Below are 22,047 nucleotides of genomic sequence, written 5' to 3' on the forward strand. Positions count from 1 at the left end.
ACTCCCACCAACAGTGGAGGAGTATTCCCCTTACTCCACATCCTCTCCAACATAAGCTACCATCAGTGTTTTTGATCTTAGCCATTCTGACAGGTACAAAATGGTATCTCAGAGTTATTTTGATTTGCATTTATCTGATGACTAAGGGTGTTGAGCAATTTTTTAAATGTCTTTCAGCCATTTGAGATTCTTCTGTTAAGAATTCTCTGTTTAGCTCTGTAGCCCATTTTAATTGGATTACTTTGTATTTTGATGTCTAGTTTCTTGAGTTCTTTATATATTTTGGAGATCAGCTCTCTCTCAGATGTAGGGTTGGTGAAGATCTTTTCCCATTTTGTAGGCTGACATTTTGATTTTTTGACCTTGTGCTTTTCACAGAAGCTTTTAAGTTTCAGGAGGTTCAATTTATTAATTGTCAATCTACTTAGATGCCCCTCAAACAAAGAACGGATAAGGAAAATGTAGTACATTTTCATGATGGAGTATTATTCAGCTGTAAAAAAACCAATGATCTCATGAAAATTGCCAGCAAATGATAAAACTAGAAAAAAATCATTCTGAGTGAGGTAACCCAGACCCAAAAAGACAAACATGGTATGTACTCACTCATAAGTGGATATTAGGAGTAAAGTATAGGATAACCAACCTACAATCCACAGCCCCAGAGAGGCTAGAAAACAAGGAAGGCCCAAAGAGGGATCTATAGATTTCCCTGGGAAGGAGAAATAGAAGAGATCTTCTGGGTAAACAGGAGCAGGGTAGGGGGGAATGGAGGGATGGAAACTTGAGGGAGCAGGTTGGGAAGGCTAGGTGTATGAGGCTGGTTGGAGGCTGAACAGAGGGAGAGAGTAACTAAAGAGATATCTTGGGGCTGGAGAGATGGCTCAGAGGTTAAGAGTGCTGCTTGTGCTTCCAAAGGTCCTGAGTTCAATTCCCAGCAACCACATGGTGGCTCACCACCATCTGTAATGAGATCTGGTGCCCTCTTCTGGCCTGTGGGGACACATGCAGGCAGAACACTGTATAATAAATAAATAAATCTTTTTAAAAGAGAGAGAGAGAGAGAGAGAGAGATCTTGATGAGAGGTAACTTTTGTGGTTAGAAAGAAAGCTGGTGCCAGGGAAACCCCCAGGAATCCACAAGGATGACCCAAGCTAAGATTCCTAGCAAGAATGGAGAGGGTGCCTGAACTGGCCGTCTACTGTAATCAGATTGATGACTACTCAATTGTCATTAGAGATACTCTATCCAGTAAGTAATGGAAACAAATACAGCGATGCACAGCCAAGCACTGGACTGAGCTCTGGGAGTCTTCCTGAAGAAAGAAAGGAGGGATTATACTAGCCAGGGGAGTCATGATGGGGGAACAGCTGACCTGAACTCATGGGAATTCATGGACTCTGGACCAACAGTTAGAGAGTCTGCATGGGACCAACCTAGTTCCTCTGTATGTGTATGACCATTGTGTAGCTTGGTCTCTTTGTAAAGCTCCTAGCAGTGAGAACAGCACCTGTCCCTGGAGCTGAGCTGACTTTTGGGAACCTATTCCCCATGCTGGATTACCTTGTCTAGCCTTGATTCAAAGAGAGGAGCTGGGTCCTGCCACAACTTGATATGCCATGTTATGCTCAAGCCCATGGGAGGTCTGTCCCTTTCTAAATGGAGTCAGAGGAGGAGTGAAAGCAGAAGGGGGTAGATGAGACATGGGGGGAGGCTAGGGGGAAAGGAGGGGGGAGAAACTTTGGTTGGTATGTAAAATAAATGAAAAATATTCTTTAAATAAAAAATAATTTCAAAAAATTAATTAATTTAAAAATTGTAATCAGATATATTGTATGAGAAAATCTGTTTTTAATAAAAGAGAAAAAAGAAAAAGAAAAAATATACAATTTAGATCTAAGAGTATTCATATTTTAATTAGTTCTTTTAAATATTAGGTACATAAATATTACATATGCATTTTTATACATATTATATGCATATATGAAATATGAATGGTATTCAGAAATAGAAAGTATTTCCAAAAAAACAAAAAGATCTACAAATGAGAGAAAGAGGGGGTGTGTGGTTTTTCTTCCTCATACTAAGTGGTTACACCTAGGGAGAAATTTTCAGACATCAATCTTAACTTCCAATGACTTAAAAAGTCCCCCTGCTCAAGAAATCCCTGTCTATTTTGCTCAAAGTCTTTCAAATCCCACTGTCAGGAATGTTTTTTCCTCTAAGAGAGCTTAAATTAAATCAGAAAGTGGCTAGTAACTTCCATAATGTTTATGGCAGTATTATACCAGTTCATATATCCTGCTAGGTCAAACTTTATTGTAGTTCACAGGGTTTGTAGCTAAGTAACAGTTGTTAGGCACTCTCAGGGAGCTAACTGAAGGAGAGAATAGGATCACAGTGGTCCACATCTCCATATTCCTGACAGAGCTAAAATAAATTAAAACAAATGGGAGATGTGGCAGGCCACAAGAATATATTATAGAGATTCAGCTGTGTATTAAAGCTATACTTTGGCCAAGGATCTGTCAAAAGGCAAGCCATTTATTGTGACTATTTGGTTATCCAGCTTTTAATATTTCAACTGTCTTCTGCTATGAAATTTTTGCATGCCCAATTTTCCCAGACCAATTGGCTAACAGTTCAGCTTCCCAGACCTGCTGAACTTCTGGGTAACTAACCTCCCTGCCTGAGCCAGTACTTGGATTAGGTCACTAGGCAAAGACAAGCTGGCAAGAGATTCATAGCTTTGTTTCTTGTGCTAATGAAGCTCAGGTCATCCTCTTACCTTGAGGCCTAGTGGCTCTCCAGAGCAATTGACTAAGAACAAAAGATGTTTTTACATATCAAGGTGGAAGGTAGAGCAATATTCCTGAGGAGGCAGAGAACGGAGTGGCCAGGGGGAGAAGGCACAGGCATTTTTCTGTATAGAGGAGAGAACAGCATGACCAGGGAGAAGAGAACACAGAAGTAACTAGATGGTAAGGCAGAACTCTTGAGCCAGGAGTAGAGAGCTAGCAGAGATGGAGGGAGAAAAAATAAAAGATACCCCTAAGTCAGTTTCCCCTTCCTGGAGAGGGTAAAGTCAGGAGTTTTCAAAAGAACAAAGTCAGGATGTCTGGTGGTGACTGATTAACCATGAGATACCCCTCTCCAGAGATAACATGGCCAGACCCAGGGAAAACTGGACCAATCAAGGATGGACTTGTACTAACCCCCTCACCTCTAAGAAATTTTGTGGGTTTTGCCTATAAAAACTAACTTCCCCAAGAAAGAGGAACTCTCCTTCCTGCCTCCCTGTGTCAGGCATGGTAGACCAGAGTTCCCTGCTAGCTTGATCTACGCACATGCACTGAATCAAATAAACCTTGCTATTGCATTCTGGAAATCTTCGGTCTCCAGTGGTCTCTTTGTGGGTACTAATCTGGGCAGAACAGAAACAGAGTATAAAGATGAGGCTGGTAGCATAAGAGCCTAGTCATTAGCAGGACTATGAGAGGAAACTGGACAGAACTGAAGCTATGGAGTCAGGATTTTATCCTAGAGAAATAAAGGAGACTGATAAAGAGCTTGGTGTATCTAGATTTATTCCTGAATGCCTGAGCTGTAGCTATATTGATAGAATTTTGTCATAGAGGAATAAAGTTAACAGACATAAAAGCATAGTGTACATAGATTTTTTTTTCCCTCAGATATCCCACACTGTATGCAGCAAAATCCCTGGACCCCTGAGTAATCCGTAGGAAAAACTGTACTGAAAGCAAAGGTCAGTATATTCAGTCATTTGAGTAGCTAAATAAAATACCTGAATTGGCCTGGAAGAAGGAGATGCTACTACTAGAAGGATGTTCAGTGCTATAGAAAAGAGGGCAATAGGTCAGATTATCCCAGCCAGGAATGACTACCAGGTAGGGCAAAGTAGAGGTAGACTACAGCATTCCAACTAAGGATGAAGCCATTTCTACTCAAAATCTTGAGTGAAGATGAAACAATGCTAAACATGAATTGTGGTGGTATTGTGTTCCCCGAAATATTGTGCACCCTAATAAACTTATTTGGGGGTCAGAGACAGAACAGTCACAATATTATACATAGAGGATAGGCAGTGGTAGCACACACCTTTAATTCTAGCATTCCAGAGGCAGAGATTTACCTGGATCTCTGTTCAAGGATACAGCCAAGCATGGTGACTCACGCCTTTAATCCCAGGGAGTGATGGTAGAAAGTAGAAAGATATAAAAGGCGTGATGACCAGAAACTAGAAGCATTTGGCTGGTTAAGCTGTTAGGGTTTTGAGAAGCACAGTTTAGCTGAGACCCATTGGAATGAGGACATAAAAGTTTCCAGTCTGAGGAAACAAGACCAGCTGAGGAACTGGTGAGGTGAGGTAGCTATGGCTTGTTCTATCTCACTGATCTTCCAGCATTCACCCCAATACCTGGCTTTTATTAATAAGACTCTTAGAGATTCCTGCTACAATGAATAGCTGAGAAGGCATTTTCTTTACTAAGTTACAGAAGGTCACTGACATACTAAAATATAATCAATCAATTATAATCAATTGCTTCACAAACTTCAGGGAGTTAAAGAGGCACACAAAAACTTCCTCAAGGTATTGTGGAAAGCCATGAGGATGGACACCAACAAAGAGCCACAACCACAGCAAGAGTATCTCTTCAGGAAGCAACTCTAAGCCCAGTTTGTCATAGACATTCATAGAAAGGTTCCAAAGCTGGTAATTGGAGCAGGCCACCCTCTAAGTGCTTTGGTAAAAGCCACAATGTTGACCTTTTGTAACCTAAAACAGGAAAAGATTAAATACATTAAGAACTGGATGACTACAGTGAAATCCACCCCAATGTAGGCTGTTCCCCAGAGAATATAGTCTTAATCCAGGGGCAAGTATTTTCTGTGGGCAGAACTTACACTTTTAATGGGAGTGCCCTCAGAAGCAGAGGCTACCACCAGGGAACCTTTCCAATCTGTAAGAAACAACTGGAAGAATTGATGCCCTCAGAACCAACCAAGTCCCAAATCAGCATTTTCCCCAAACTGTCCAGCCATTGGGCCTCCTAAACTGGTTCCCTGTAATGCCCATGAAAACAGGAAGCACAGGCAATTTTGAGAGTAGTAGATGATGATGTGAGATTAGTGACTGACAGATGAGCATGATTTAAGGCTTTTCTGCTTCCCCTTTTTCCCAGTTTAATAGGAAACAGCAATCCTGACATGTTAGGCTTGCCACTGAGGTGTTGTTTTATTGGGATGTTTGTCTGTCCGTGGGGAAATTCCACTCTGTCACTTCCAAGTAGCAGCTTCTTACACTAGAAACTTTATTGAGGAAAAACCAATGGACCAAGCAAATGTTCCACCACTTCTTCCTACAGGGTAACATTGCTACCTGCCCCCGATAAAGAGTTGTAGAGGGAAGTTTCTTCAGTCCTGCCTGGTCCCAAAGTCTGGACAGATCTCTCCCACCCAAAGTCCCACAGCCGCTTATGAAATAATCACTCAGAGACTTATATTAATTACAAACTGTATGTCCTATGGATTTAGCTTCTTGCTAGCTAGCTCTTTTATCATAAATTAACCCATTCCTATTAATCTATATGTTGCCATGTGGTCATGGCATTACTGATCTGCTGGGATCTTGTTGCTCCTTTGGTGGCAGGCTGACATCTCCTCCAACTCTGCCCTTCTCTCTGTATCTCTGCTTGGATTTCCCACCTGGCTGTAAACTTTCTTGCCAGAGGCCAAAACAGCTTTATTTATTATCCAATGGGAGCCACAAATATTCACAGCATACAGAAAGACATTCCACAGCAAAGAGTAATGTCAAGAGTATAGACATATGAAACTATCAAGAGTATAAAACAATACCAACTCTGATCATAGTAAATATAAAAGGACCCTCTCATTTCTCACATCACAAACAATATCCTCATGGGTCTGAAGACTGGAAAAGTGGATAATCCCCACAATAAAACATATAAGAAATAAAGACTATCATCTTGATGTTCCAGTCCATGTAACACCTCATCCTCTGTGTTAGAAAATGCTAAAACAAAAGGAGGTGAGCCTAGGTTTTCTAATTATGGAGGCAGTAGTCATACTCCATCTTGTACAACCTAATTATGCCTCCTGAACCTCATTTGTCCATATAGGAGCCTTTGTTTAGTCGTAGACTTTAAAGACAACTTCTTTTGCCACCAGCTTCACCCAGGTAGACAGAGACAATTTGCATTTGATGACCTTACCCTTAGAACTGGAAAAGTCACCTAGTCTCTTCTGCAAAGCTTTTGGGATAGCCCTCTCCTCATTTAGCTTAGGCCATTCCCAAGACATAATAGACTGGACTTCACTAGAGACCACCCTGAATCAATTCACAGATCACCTTCTCCTCGTGTGAACTACTAAAGAGGATATTTGCTGGCGGGGAAAGAATCCTTTCTAAATTTCCTAGTTCATAGAAGTTACAGGGTCTCAGCTCATAACTTGTCTTGTCTCAACTATGGAAACCAAAATCACTTATGTCCTTCATCTTGTCAAAGGAACCAGAGCCTTGGGGCCAGAGTGTGCCTGACCAATGCTGGCCTTCACAAACCACAAAATTTTTAACAAAGTAGAGAATTCCTAACAGTTAAAACTTATCACAGATCTGAATTTCTTGTTCTACAGGAGGAGCTAAGCTTCTGTGTCAGGTTGTCAATGGTCCCAAACATGGGGACTCACTAAGATGAATGAACCTCTGAGACGCAATAGCCTTACTAAAAACTCAAACTTAATAATCAAGAATCTCCCCTTGTATTTATACAAGCAAATTTTCACGTTTATATTGAGAGATGGGGCAATCAGCCAGTTCATAAGCATTGCTATTAAACCTAGAGGATACACAGAGCTGTCCTACACACCTAGTAAAAGCTATAGTTGCAGTACTACTAATTCCTGGTCAGTTTCCTGCTTCTCTGGGGTAACAATGGACCACCAACTAATTACTGCTACCCCCAGCTATTCCTGTGAGTCACTAAAGGACCTCATTCTAGTCTTCAAGTGTCAACACCTCCTAAGTCAGATAAGTCCACATGAATGAGCCAACCTGCTAAGGGATTGCCTTTCCTCATTGGGTCTGATACTATTATTGCTCTCTGGCTTTCTCGTCTCAACATAGTCTTTAATGTCACTTGTTTCAATGTTAACATTGTTTTGGTAAGGTCTTCATGGCCTGTTAACAGTTAGTGAGATTCAGATTTTTAAGCTGGGTTCAATAACCCCTAAAACCATATCCAGTCAAGGGAAAGTACAAATTTGTTATGTCATTCCCAATAATGTGAGAGGAACATGCGTTCACAGTCTCAATATCAGGATCTTCATATATTTCACAATATCAGGAAATCTTTAAAAGTACCCTGGAACTTCAACTTCAAAGGATGAAATGCAACTCTGCCACCAAGTACCTTCTTGAGGTCACCTCATTCAATCCCTGTAGGTGTCATACCCCAAAAAACAAAATTTTTGAAACACAATTGGCTATCTATATACAAGGCCCATTGTAGATTGGCCCAGTGTCCCAAAAATACCTTTACCTATACAACTAGGATGATCGTGGAAATCTCAACCAGAACATAACAGCTACTGGGAATAGTTTGGTGACCACCATCCTTATCAGATAAGCTCCACCTTATAAGCTCCAAGATATGGGAGCTACTTTGCATGGCATATTAGCAGGCGCATCTACAAGGGGCAATCGCCACCATTGTAACTCTTCAGGGAATGTCTCCAAGTCCTGAATTCATTACTCCTATCCTCACTAAACCCAAGACATGACACACCTAAGGTGGTAATTCTCCTGATGGATTTCCATGAATTGACTAACAATTATACTGAGTGCAATATATTCAATATCCTGCACTTAAAAGTCTCAGAGGTATAGCCAGAAATTTTCCTGTGTCCCACCCAGTCCCTCAGCCACTCAGACCTAAATAAACATACAGAAGCTTTATTAATTAAAACTGCTTGGACAATAGCACAGGCCTTTCACTGACTACCTCTTACAGTTAAATTCAGCCCATTTCTGTTAATCTATATGTTACAATGTGTTCCATGGCTTTACCTATGTGCCATTACATACTGCTCCCTGGATGGTGAGCTAATGTCTCCTCACTCAGCCTCCCTCTTCTCAGAATTCTCCTTGTCTGCTTATCCTGCTTATACTTCCTGCATGGCTACTACCAATCAGCATTTTTATTAAACCAGAGCATTTTTCAAATGCTCAAATAAGTCAAAAGCATTATTCCACTGCATTTCCCTTTTTCTGTTTAATTAAAAAGGAAGGTTTTAACTTTAACATAGTAAAATTACATATAACAAACAAGAGTTACAATTACAATATCTAATCTATTTGTATTTTGTAAAATTAAAGAAAATATTCTATCTATCCTATATTTGTGAGTCTAAAGTTTCATATCTAATTTATCTTTTATCATAACCAAGGAAAATTATAACTATCTAGTCTTCAACTACATCAAAGACCTGAGAAGGATACAGTATTGCCTAAGTAAACAGGAAGACCATTGTAAGCAACTTTCCAAAATCTAGAATGACAGAGACAGCTGGCAGCCTGGACAGTCATCCAAAGTTCCTCTTTAATGTTGGGGCATCCATCTTCAGCCTATAGGTCTGGAGTCTCTCAATCACTTTTCCCTGTGTCCTATACAATATCTGGCAATTTCTTCTGTGAAGCAGGAACCTGAAGGACCATCTCACCTTGCAAAGTTCAGTGGTTACCTTCCTGTGGGTCTTGCATGTCCAGTCAATACAACATTTTGTCAAGCAGTCCAGGAAATAATTTCTTGTCCAAATGGCTATTTTTGCCACAAAGAAGATAAACTCCATATGGATTGTCTTCAATGCTCATCTTTTTCTCTGAAGTAAATCAATGCTGCCAGGAGCAGACATGTCTCATTGTCCAGAAAGTCTAACTTTTTAAAACATTTTAAATGCCCTATTCTATAGGTCTTCAAAGTGTTTGAAGATTACCTACCTAACTGAATTATATCTATGTATGCCTAGAAAACTTAACATGACTACAAATTTGATTATCTTAGAAGACTAATTATTAATCTGCATTTTCTTAATTATATGTTACAATTTCAAATGATCTACACAAACATAATATCTTAAACAAGAGTACAAATATACATACAGTATAACAAAATTAACTTTAAATTTATATCAATAAACTAAAATCCATAGCAATGTAAAATATTTTTAAACAAGTTGTTCTTTAAAAGTAGAGTCAGTAATCTACCCTTTCATCCTATCATATCTACATCCTATCTCCCTTTTGCCTTTAGAAAGATATTGACTATGACTAATAACAATTTGTAATTAATCTCTAAACAAAAACAAATACCCATAATCCATTTTTGGGGAAGGTAGTTGTAGTGTTCTAGGCTACTTCCTACTGATAGGGTGTACTAGTAGTCTTAAGGGGATCCTAAGAAAATTTGAAATAATGATTGAGTCCTGGGCAGACCAGCTATAACCTTTGTTGATAAGTGCCATCTGTTCAGTAGGTCTGGCTTGATCAAATATGATACATCTTAATCAGGAACAAATCCATAGGCTCTTGCTTCCTGTGGAAACAAAAACAGAGTCTCCTCTCCAAAGCAGCATATCCTTAGATCCAAATTTTGAAGTTAAGATACCTTTAAAATATACATATTGGTTTAACTTAGCAGCCTTTACAATCAAATGTCTCGCTGTAGTTAAAAATATCAAAGACAACACAATCCAGATTATCTGTGTAATATCCACCTTTACATGGCTTATTTTTTGTATTACTTTTACTTTCTCTTTAAAGAGTTTACTTTCTAAAACTTTCTATTTCTTTATATAGCTACCTACTTCCTTTTCCTCTCTCTTCCAAGCCTACATATATTTTTCATATATATTGTAAACCATTTAAAGTCTTATTCCATCTGAATCTGCCTTATTACGAATCTATTTCTTTAAACTACAGCATTACTAGGACTGAAATGTCAGCTTTGACTGCTGGCTCTGCCTTCCTCAGCTTTCCAACATGGAGGAACTACATTTATCACCAGCTCTAGGGTAACCATGCTCTCCACTGACTCTGGGAGGCAGTAGGTCCATGCCTCTACATCCAGCAGCATGTAGCCCAGAAACGTTTTTTTGTACTAGCAAAAGCTAAATCCATCATGCAGTGTACTGTGTGGCTTGGAAATGCCTGTGCATACCAGGGCAAGAACCCAACAAGCTGCTTGACTCACACACCTGCACTGTGAACCCTCCATAGAGCAGTTCAAATCCACATGCCAGGCATCTCTACATCACAGATTTCCTGAGAGAAACAACCAGGGAGCTGCTCTTGGTTCCATTTTAGAACCCTTTTTTAAAGCTTTCTTAGGTTTTGGGTGGAAATTCTTGCCTCATGTCTGGGCGCCATTTGTAGCCATAAGTTTTCCTGTGTCTCTCCCAGTCCCACAGCTGCTCAAACCCAAATAAACACACACAGGCTAATATTACTTTTAAACCATGGCCATGGCAGGATTCTTGTTATCTAGTTCTTATATCTTAAATTAACCTATTTCTGTAAATCTATACTTAGCCATGTGGCTTGTGGCTTACCAGTACTTTTACATCTTGCTTTTCATGGCAGCGGCTGGCAGCATCTCCTCTCCTTTGTCTTTCTCCTCCCTCCCTCTCTAGTTAGAATGTTCCACCTAACCTTATTCTGCCTCACCATTGGCCAAATAGCTTTATCTATCAACCAATCAGAGCAACATATATTCATAGCATACAGAAAGTCATTCCCATCACAGAGGAAAGCCCTGGGATTAATAAGGAAGGAGCCAATGTCCAAAAGGACCCAGTTGTTTCTTGGCTACATCTATAGGCATTTAGCATTTCCTGCATGAAAAACCAGGCAAGTCCTCAAAGGAATAGGACCTAACCATGTCACCACTGGAGAAACTGAATGGACAGCAAATATCATTTATGCCCCCATGTAGTAGAATATATATTTGTTCTCTTTTCTAAAGGAAAAGCATGCCATGTTAGGCCAGCTGGCCTCAGGAAGAAAAAAAAAGGCTGAGTTTAATTACTTTCACTGTCCACCACCATCTAGCATTCATCAATTGCTTTTCCAACTCAATTATGGGGTCATGAGGTACCAGAAAAAATAGAATATGATTCTTCAGTCATAGTAATTGAGAATTAAGGCTCACCAAGAACATGGCCTCCATTTGATTAGAATACTGTGATGGTATTATGTTCTCCAATATGTTGTGTACCCCAATAAACTTATCTGGGGTCAGAGAACAAAACAGCCACTAGATATTGAGGCCAGAAAATGGTGGCACACACATTTAATCCTAGCATTCCAGAGGCAGTGATCTGTCTGGATCTCTGTGAGTTTAAAGCCACACTGGAAATAGCCAGGCATGGTGACACACATCTTTAATCCCAGGAAGTGATGGCAGGAAGCAGAAAGATATATAAGTTGTGAGGACTGAGAACTAGAGCCTGGTTAAGCTTTTAAGCTTTTGAGCAGCAGTTCAGCTGAGATTCATTCCAGATGAGGACTTGGAGGCTTCCAGTTTGAGGAAATAGGATTGGCTGAGAAGTTGGCAAAGTGAGGTTAGCTGTGGCTAGTTCTGTTTCTCTGATCTTTCAGTGTTCACCCCAATACCTGGCTCCAGATTTGTTTTTATTAATAAGACCTTTTAAGATTCAAATTACAGAATACCTCCTTTGCTAGTGCTGCACAAGAGGAAGAAAAGTCGGGGAAATACTGAAGGAGAATTGTATCATGATCCTTATTAAATGATTGTTTATAAGACTGTATCAAAGAGGGGGATATAGATACAGGAGTCATTTGTATGAAGTCCTGAAAGAAGGAAGATAGGGAGCTTCATTTCACATGTGGATGGATTGGTAAATTTTACAGTAAGAAGCAGAGTGAACCTTGATAGACAGAAAATTATTAATAATCATGGGGTAAAGAGGATTCTGGCTAAGGGGACTTAGATGTACAGAAGACCACTTCCTGGACTTATCCCTCTATGATGCCCATGCAGGTAAGGTTACTAAGACCCAATATCCAGTGTCTGCAGCCAAACACTAGGAAGTTGAAATGAGATCTGACTATGCTGGTGATTTATTATGAGTTGAGGATACAATTCTAGTACCTGCCCTACATGCTTGAGCCAAAAGATAGTGCTAAATAAGATATTTCAACAAAGAGCTCCCTTTTTTTTTTCCAGAGCTGAGGACAGAACCCAGGGCCTTGCACTTGCTAGGCAAGCGCTCTACCACTGAGCTAAATCCCCAGCCCCCTAGTGGAGCTCCAGGTATCCAACTGTTGAGAAAGAGGAGGGTCTGCAAGAGTGTGAATTGTTGAATCCAAGATTGCAAAAAGCATAGGGACAAATAGCCAAACAAATGGAAGCACATGAATTATGAACCAAAGGCTGTGGAGCCCCCAGCTGGATCAGGCCCTCTGGATAAGTGAGACCATTGAATAGCTTGATCTGTTTGGGAGGCACCCAGTCTGTGGGACCAGGATCTGACCTTAGTGCATGAGCTGGCTGTCTGAAACCTTGGGCTTACACAGGGACACTTTGCTCAGTCTGGAAGGAGGTGACAGGACCTGCCTGTACTGAATCTACCAGGTTTAAATGAATCCCCAGGAGTGCCTTGATCCTGGAGGACATGAGAATGGAGGGGAGGGGCTGGGGGGAAGATGAGGGTGGGGGCCGGAGGGGGGAGGACAGGGGAACCCATGGCTAATGTATAAAATTTAAAACACACACAAAAAAAGATATTTCAAAGGAATATATATATATATATATATATATATATATATATATATATACAGTAACATAAATGTACTATTTTTTCTGAATATACATGTCTATGTCAAAGTTAAATGCATCAGACAGGTAACCTTGAAGCTTATCAACTGCATACAATAAGAGAAAAGGACCATAACTACAAAAGCCTGTGTTGAAATGGTTCTGTGAGCATTCAGCATATTGGGGCACTGAACATTATGAAAGTGTGTTCCTGTAACTGAAGACATGGTCACCTTGATGTCTCTTACACAGTTTCAGGGAAGTTGGTACAAGATTGAAGTGCTGGACAAGGGAGACTCATAGACCACTACAACAGAGCGGAGCAGTGCAAGGGGCCATCACACTACATAGAAAGGCCAAGAACCAAAACTGGGTGAGTTCATATCAACTGAAAATATCAAATCCGAGAGTTTTCCTATAATCGTTCAGACTAGGGTTGGTGATGTATAAATAGAACACTATAAGCAAACCATAATCAGTAATGGAAAACCATCCATCAGAGAGGAACCACCCACTATTTCTCCAAGAACACCAGTACCACAGTCAGTTCTGTCTTCAAGATAAATACCATGTTTAACCATAAGAATATCACCTTACAAAAATAGGAAATGTAGACACTACATTTGAGTTTAACTTTTATTTTATAGACATCATTTGGGACATTGAAAAATAAATCAAGTAACTACAGGAATTCTTAACATAAATCAGTGCAGAGCATCAGTTACAGCAGCAGACACGTGTGACTAGAGCAGCCATACCGCAGATTTGACACCCTACCCTGGCTTTCCAATGACTCAAGTGTCTCCTGCACACAGCAGGGTGGTCACTTTGAAGAGGATGGAGTGTCAGTCTGACTGACAGGTAGGACAGAAGCAGGACTGATCCAGCCAGTCTCTCCCTGGGGCCAAGCAGGATGGTGAATGTCTGATGCCCCAGACCCCCAATCCCACCCCATCCCACCAGAGAAAAGCACGCTGAGCCTGGAGTCTTCTCAAAGCAGGAACTGGCTTTATTGCATCAGGAGTGGACTTATATAGGTTGGGGTGATGGGGGGAAGGGGTGAGGATAGTGGGCCAATGAGATTATGCCATCTCAGCAGTTACTAGGCAGAGGCGATTCTAGGTCGGATAGTGCTGAGTCACTCTTATGCCAATGTCATGTCCAAGGACGGGTCACCAAACTTGAGCTAGGCTCGGGAATTACACTGGGCCCCATGCCAGGGCCTTATGGGGCCCAACAATAGAGTTCTTCTGTATGTGTTGCCCTAATATCTTCCCTTCCTTCTTACCCCTAGGCAACTCACAATATAGGGTACATGGCATAGGAAGCAATTCCACAGTAGTTGTTCTGATCTCTGGGAATCTTTATGTAGCCTTTTTCTCCCCAGTTTTCACCATGGCTGGAAGAAATCAGGTTTTCCATTTAGTAGAAAAGACACAGCAGAATGGATTATTACAATAACTCCAAATTTGAGTACAGAGCCAGAGTCCAATTTAATAGAAAGCATCAGAAAAGGCAGAGTCAATTCCAGAGTACCAAGATTTATCTCACAGAGAACAGTAAAAATAATAGCAGGGAATATTTGGACATATTCCAACCACAGGTTGTTCAAAAATAACCAATGAGAAATAGAAAATCAATTATGCAAATATTATATTGATTCCCAAGGAAATCAATGACAGAATCTGAACTCTGAGTTCATATATTATATGTTAGTTGCTCCAGACAAAGACAGGAACCAGACCGTAAAGCCAGATCACACAACTGTAAGGTCTGGAGTTGGAGTCTGAGTTCCACTTAAAGCCAGAATGAGGCTGAAGGTGTGTCTCAGTGACTAGGAGCACTTGGAGTTCTTCCCCAGGAGAAAAGTTCCCACCCAGCACAGTACCCATGTCAATGAGCTCACAATCCCTGTAATTGGAGCTGTAGGGAATGTGGCATCTTCATCTGGTCCGTGTGAGCGTCTGCCTACACACAGCATTCATTCATACAGACACACACAACGAATAAAAATAACATTAAAAGAAAACGAGGATGTTTTCTGCAGCCAATCTATAATTGCAGAAGCCAAGACATAACTGGAACAAACTGGATAAGCACACTACCAAAAATAGAAAACTCTAGGATCAGTGATACTCTCTTCCTCAATACAGAAGAACTGAGAAAGACAACTGTTATCAGCATCAGGCCTACACACACACACACACACACACACACACACACACACACACACATCACCACCACCACTTTTGAACAACAAAAAAAGAAAAGAAATTGTTCTTTTCTCAACTTAATTGTAACTACACTTTCTGTGACTTAATATAAACTATAACAACAAACAAAAAGTCCATTTGAAACCTAAAATATAAATAATTTCAGCAATTTATACCTGTTTTTTAACAGCCAATATTTCTTGCCCTCTGACTCTCTGCCTTCATAGCCAAAGCCAACCAACAGCAAACTATGGTTAGGAGAATCACGTTTGCAATTAGGCTCATGGAATATACCTGAAAAATAAGATCGAGAAAGTGGAAGGCTCCAGTAACCTGATAATGATCATGGTCAACAGTGAGACATTTTATAACTGGACTAAAAAGACAGAGTCCTTCCCTACACTCATATAGGATTACTCTTTCACATCTTATGTTTTCACTAATAGAACCCTATTCCAGGAAATTGTAACTGAACATAAATTACTTAATTTAAGGCACTCTTTAGAATCCACTTCTATAAAGACAATCGCCCACATCTTAAAAATATACCAAGTGAGGAAAGAAAAATAAATAAAGTTAAAGAAGAATGATAAATAATGAAGTGCTCACATGCATAGAGATGTCATGTCACATAGTAACAACATATGATTATTGTACAGACAAATGAAAAATTTACAAACACTAAACTTCACATCAAATTTTATATAATATTAGGACATCAACCTGGCATGTCCCCAAGGGTCACAAGCATTCTTCATTAATATCTAGAAAAACACATACTTACCTCCCGTATATTTTTTAAAAGATTCATGTTTAGCGTCAATTCCAACAGCAATGGGTCCATGAGTTACTAAAGCATTCATTAGGGCTTCTTCATTCCTTGGGACAACCAAAAAGCGGGTGACCTTAACAACAGAATGTTCAGGACGGTACCTGCAATGCCTTTCCTTTAAAACATAAAGAGTTAAAAGACTTGGTTACTTCCATCTACCTTCTAGAAAGCAAGAGTCAGAAGCATAACACTGGGCCCTTTGTGGTGTACCATCCCCACATCTGGACTGTTATAAATCATTCCAGGAAGTGAAATGTTACTAGGATATTTGGAACTGAAAAATCAGCTCTCTTGTCTTCAATGACACCTCATAGGTCTTCCTATCCATAAGAAATTTTTATGGTGCAGAAACCTGTATTATATGTGAAATGGTTTGCACATCCTCCATGTGCATAGAACAGCTACATGGAACCATGGAATCAGGCAACCATGCAATGGTGGATACTGCAATGGCAGCAATGGTGGCGTGCAGAGAGATTCTACATTCAATGTGAAGTCTGAAGGAAATGGATTATTTCTGCCATTTTCCCCTTGCCCTAGCCAAACTGAAATGACAACCATGGAAGCCCACTCACCTTTGCTTCATATGGATAGGTTGCCTCGGCCTCCAGACCTCCATTGTTCTTCACATATTGGAAGGCATTATACATCATGCCTCCTTTACAGCCATTAGTACCAAAAGATCTAGAACAGTCTATTAGGTTCTGTACACTCAGTTGGATCAGTTTGCCTGTTTTCTTGAACAGCTGTCCTTCTATGGAAGCAGCCAGAGCAAAAGCCCAACAAGCACCACAACCTAGCTGGACAGAGAAGAAAATATTGTTGTCCACAAACAAATACAAACTGCAATAATAACAAGCTATTGAATGCTTTATCAAAACTGAACTGTTAGCATTTGATGGATGCCTAGGAAAGAATGATCAGTATCCATGGGGAGGTGTCTCATGCCCCAATGTTTAGCCACACATACACACATAGATGTACAAAAGACCATGATCTATTGGATGCCTAGTGTGATAAATGTCATTAATGGAACAAATTAAGTCTGGAGAGAGATAAAGTGGGACCACTAGGTAGAGGTTTAAGACTAAGTAGTGCATAGAAATTATAGGTATGCATTCTATACTGTATGGGCCCTATAATTGGTAAGGCATGGATTAGGGATTCCTCATTCCTTGAGACAACCAAGAAACATTTGTTACTAGCAATTGAATACTAAGGATGGTACTTGTGGCATTTGACTTTAAAAATGTATTTAGTGAACAGCATATCATACCACAGTTAAATAAGATAGACATGTTTATAACTTGTTGCATCCCAGTAGTCGAGGAAGAAAGTCATGTGATGTTGTAATACCTGTCTCCGCACAGGAGTCACATAGCCTTGTGTTCTCCAATCCAAAGTTTTGGGGACTTTGGGATCGCCTCGTTTCTGGATGTGTTTTCCATTCTTTAGAGTCAGAACTGAACTCTCCATCATCATTTTCCTCATTTCTTCACCAGTCTTCAAGGAAAGTACATAAAATCTCCATTTAAACAACAGAGGAGAAAATGAAAAAGTGTGAAACAGTTTGAGTCATACTGACCATGTCACCAAATTCGTTCATCTCTACAGTGAAGTTGTTCATCTCCAGGCCATTCCCCTCACTGTGCAGTTTGATCATTTTCACGTTTTCTTCCCACACTGCTCTCTTCTGTCTTTCTTCCTCCTGGAAATAAACATAATGAATGCCATTCATTTCCAATTAAATCCCTGCACTACCTGACCAAGTAGACGTCCTGCTGCATATGCACAGAGGTCATGGAGAGGGATCTTGGGACACTAAAGCAAGCCACTCAACACCCTGATGAGCAGAGACAGTGACCTCCTTGTGTTCATGCCATGTTACACTAATACCTCAAGTAGGGGTGACATCTATGACCTCTATTAAATCCATGAACCCCAAACAGCAATGAACATGCTCTACAAGGACCCTCTGAGTGTCCATGTGACCTACTTGGGTGTATGTTTTCTCATAGCTCCTCTTCCACTCCTCCCACTCAGCATCCAAACTGTAATCCAGTTTTGGAGCACCCGAGGCCACTCCCAAACACAGGATGACCAAGAAGACAGCAGGAGTCATGTCTTAAGTACCTACAGAGAGAAGAAAAATGAATAGGAGACTATACCAACACCCTTGAGAAATTAAGCCATCTACGCTGGCTAAAATTATTCCAACTACTCTCCCAAATATTTACTCAAAAATGTTTTAAATGGCTAAATATGAGTTTGGACTAGAGATGCCATGGGTGGCACTTAGTTTATACATAAAATTGCAGAGCATGTGGGAAAAATTCTAGAAATTCCTGGAAACGGCCATGTACTGCCAATTGACATGATCAGAAAGGTGACTGAACAACAAAATTCAAATCATATATAACTAGGGGTTTTGCAACAGTTACCAAGTATTTGTAATAATACAAAACTTCTCTGATGTGGCATTTGATCTGAACTAAAAGGTTTTCCCTGGAGATGGGTGTCACATTGCATCACATCCCTTCTTAATACAAAGCAGGAGATGGGCTTTGTTTGAAACATTCCCTCTTGAAAGAAAACATCCTAAACTATCCCTCCTTCCTATGGGGGAGATCAAAGTTACTAGTAGTTGACCCCATCATTGGGACTTGGCCACACACTCATTACTTCGATGAGAAAAGGTTCAGATGGAAAAGCCATTAGAATCCATAGCCACCAGTGATGATAGGGTACTAGATAAAGACTTCTTAGGATTCAGAATCAGGACAAGCTGGGTCTCATAAGCCATGTTCTAGACTAGAGACATGGAACCATATACTTCTGTACACAACAATCATGAAAAGAAGCTTCTTTCTAGTGGCGATGTTCAAGAAAATTATCTCTGTAGGCTCATTCTGATAACCCTGGTGCATGGTATCAACTGTCACTGTTTCTAGCCAGAACCAGATTTGCACTGAATTGGAACCTATATGAACCTGGACATAGGTGGGATATGGTTTTCTGTCTGGCTTCTCCACCCTTTTCTACCTCTACACAGAAGGGCTGCTGAAGTTGAGAAGATATGCTCATTACTGGAGATCTGCCTGATTCTCCATGGTCTCTCAAGGGTTCTCCTCCAAGATCAATTCCCTTTCTGTCTTGGTAGAAGCAGGGTCTCACCTTGGTGATTGATGTTTCCTCAGCATACTCCAGAAGCTCTTCAGAGGTGGCTGAGATGTCAGAATCTGGCCCAGCAACACTTTGCTCAGGCTTTAAATCCCAAGTCTGTCTAGTCAGCCCTTTCCATCAATGTTTTCCTTCTTCTCATTGGCTATGGGGATAACCAGATCGGGCCTCCAGGGTTCTAATGAGATTTGATCTTACCTGTCCTGGAGGGGTGGGTGTGGGCTGCTTCCTGTGGACCATGGGGAGTTGAACTTGTGGACCTTCAGAGAAGTAGTTATGGAACCAACCTTTAGGCTGTGGATCACACAATAGCCTGTCATTTTATCTTAATAGTAGGTATAAATTGAGGTTAGGATGTTTCCTTAAAAAAAAAAAAAGCTATGTAGGATTTCAGCATAGTACTTAATTTAGAATAAGAGGTGTAGGTTGCCGCCATAGAGTGGACTCTCAGCATAATGTACTCTTATAATTCATGTTTACTTCACAACTACATTGGGATCCCATGAGAACACTAACTTTGGCATGTATTCTTTTCAGTGACGCAGAAGAACCCAGCTAGTACTCATAAGAAGCCTAATGGAGGGGTGATTCCATATAGGAAGTCTTCAAGACCACAGCAAGGAGGGAAATGTAAGTCTTAGTGTGCATGGTCTCAAGAAACTATCTAACATTTCTCTACTTGAGGTTAAGTTGAACACTCATTGTCAAACACCATCATATCTGTCAATATTTTCATTCAGTAACACATCTATCACCTGAAATTTCAACATTTCATCTGTAATCAGATATAAATCTCAGTGGCCTCCAGAACACCATCATTGTTGTACAAACATCACCACGTAGATCTCTGGGAAGATTTCATCTACTTTTGGGAAGCTACTGACTAATGAAACAATAATCCTCTGTTCACTGTCCTCAACTTCAGCACCCCTCACTTCATTTTCTCTGTTTAGGATTTTGCCTTCTGCCATACATGGAGTGTTTTTTTGTTGTTGTTGTTTGTTTGTTTTTTACCATAGGCATGGTAGAGGTAGTTTCCACCATACCTACTGTCAAATTATCCTCTTTTAATCAAGTTATGTAATTTTCTGTTAAATGAACACAATATATTCTGTTTCTGTATTCAATGTGACATTTTGTTGGTTCCTTTAATTAGGGAAAAAGTATATGATACCTATTTACCCTAAATTCTACAATAGCAAATTTGCACAAAATCTAAATTCAACCAATATATTTCTAAATGTAATAGAAACCATGATGAATGTTTATGTCATATAGACTAGCCCAGTATAATGAACATAAGTCTTTTAAATGCCTAAGTATTCATTACTTGCTTAATAAACTTGGACTGCTCCATTTAGAGATTTGAGTCTCTGTAACAATGTCTATGCACGTCCTTCTGTTATCTCTTTTCTTTCAAGAATACTGATAAGTCAAGTCATCACAAATCAGTATTGCCATCTGATCACCCTTCAAATCTGATCAGGGTTCTCTTCCTCGACTGTGACCCAGGAAAAGTCTACTCATCCTTGCCTGACTGCAGCAAGAATCCTGAACATCTGTCCAGTCACAGTCTTTCAACTCTGATTCTGTTTTGCTGCAATATTTTCCCATTTTCAGACCCCCACCCTTCTCCTTGGCTATAAACTCTGTTATATGGACTTATGTTGAGCAGACTCACTTTCCCCACTGTGTCATCCTTATACGTATCTCGAGGGTCCTTAATAAACATTTCCTAGTAATGATGGCATAGGACAAATTCCTCTTAGGCAGCAATTTCCTTGGATTTTGGTTATTCAATATAGCACCAGGTGAGTGAGCACTTTAGTCAAATATGACCATGTTCTTGCAGAGACCTAGGGATCTTCTCAAATCACCTCAAGAATCAAGTGTAGTCCTGGAATCATGTGAAAGGATCTAAAGCTCACTTGCCCTTTCTAAGCTGCTCTACCTGACTTGACATTATTGCTCCACATTAGAAAGGCAGATAGGATCACATTTCCTCTGTATGCTTTACTACAGTGGACACTTTCATGAATAAGTTTGTTCATAGAAGACAATTTATCATCTTTGCATAGGTTTTCATATGAGGTCATGATCAGTGAAAACTCCTTCCCTGAGATTTTGCTAGGAAAACAAAATTCTTAAATCGATAGAAGACATGCTGAACCAGAACTATAGGAAATTGCATCCAGACATCTAAGTTTTCTCAAGCCCTCAGGTTAGTGCTGACCTGCACTGAAGTTTGGAGTGTCCTGTGAATAGTAGTTGTAAAAATTAGAGGAGGTTCATGTGTAAACAGCTCAGAACAATACTGGGAACCTCACTGCTATTTCTCTGTAAGTCCCATATTGAAAATGAGACAGCAGGAAGAATCATTTCTAGCAATGCTTCCTTCCCTTAACTGCCAGGTCCTCACAGATAGGGAGGTGTATTCCCAGAAGTAACCCAATGATAGGTGTGTATGTACATGGATCTCTCAGTTTAAAACATTTTAACTGTCTCTCCCTCTGATCACCATAATTCACCTAAATTGATTTTTATTTCTAGTTATGTCTTTATTTATTGAGACAGTGTCTCATTGTGTAACTTATACTGACCTGGAATTTTCTGTGTAGACCAGATTTGCCAACTCACAGTGATCTGCCAGCCTCTGCCTCCACAGTGACTGATTAAGGATATACACCACCACAGAAGGGGTGTGTATTGTGTGTGTGTGAGTGTGTGTGTGTGTGTGTGTGTGTGTGTGTGTGTGTGTGTGTAATGTTTTGCTGAGTTTGACACAAAACAATGGTTTCATATCAAAATGAATTTATATAATTTTTAAACACATTGTTATGTGTAGTTGGAGTTTTCCTGCCTGGCCCACAGTCAGGACAAATCTCTCTTACCTGCCAGTCCCACAGTTGCTCAGACCCAAGCAAGTAAGCACACAGAAACTTA

The 22,047-nt window shown here is 40.2% G+C and overlaps 1 protein-coding gene across 3 annotated transcripts in view; it reads right to left on the reverse strand.

Moving 5' to 3' along the window:
- The window catches only part of LOC118584212 (cathepsin 7-like), a 30,422-nt gene extending 11,032 nt beyond the window's left edge, over positions 1-19,390 (reverse strand). Inside the window, exons 1-7 of one of the 3 annotated variants that reach the window (XM_036188293.1) lie at positions 19,303-19,390; positions 17,921-18,057; positions 17,510-17,632; positions 17,281-17,427; positions 16,500-16,724; positions 15,877-16,039; positions 15,269-15,386 (exon numbers count right to left, since the gene is read on the reverse strand). In XM_036188293.1, coding sequence (XP_036044186.1) covers positions 15,269-15,386; positions 15,877-16,039; positions 16,500-16,724; positions 17,281-17,427; positions 17,510-17,632; positions 17,921-18,046 — 902 coding nt within the window. In that variant the 5' untranslated portion in view covers positions 18,047-18,057; positions 19,303-19,390. Of the gene's footprint in view, positions 1-13,881; positions 14,279-15,268; positions 15,387-15,876; positions 16,040-16,499; positions 16,725-17,280; positions 17,428-17,509; positions 17,633-17,920; positions 18,352-19,302 lie in introns of those variants that run through there. The other 2 variants (XM_036188294.1, XM_036188292.1) reach the window with 2 other exon arrangements.
- Between the last annotated feature and the right edge of the window lie 2,657 nt (positions 19,391-22,047).

The sequence above is a fragment of the Onychomys torridus genome, chromosome 5 (genome assembly GCF_903995425.1).
Source record: "Onychomys torridus chromosome 5, mOncTor1.1, whole genome shotgun sequence".
In the NCBI taxonomy this organism is placed as follows: Eukaryota; Metazoa; Chordata; class Mammalia; order Rodentia; family Cricetidae; genus Onychomys; species Onychomys torridus.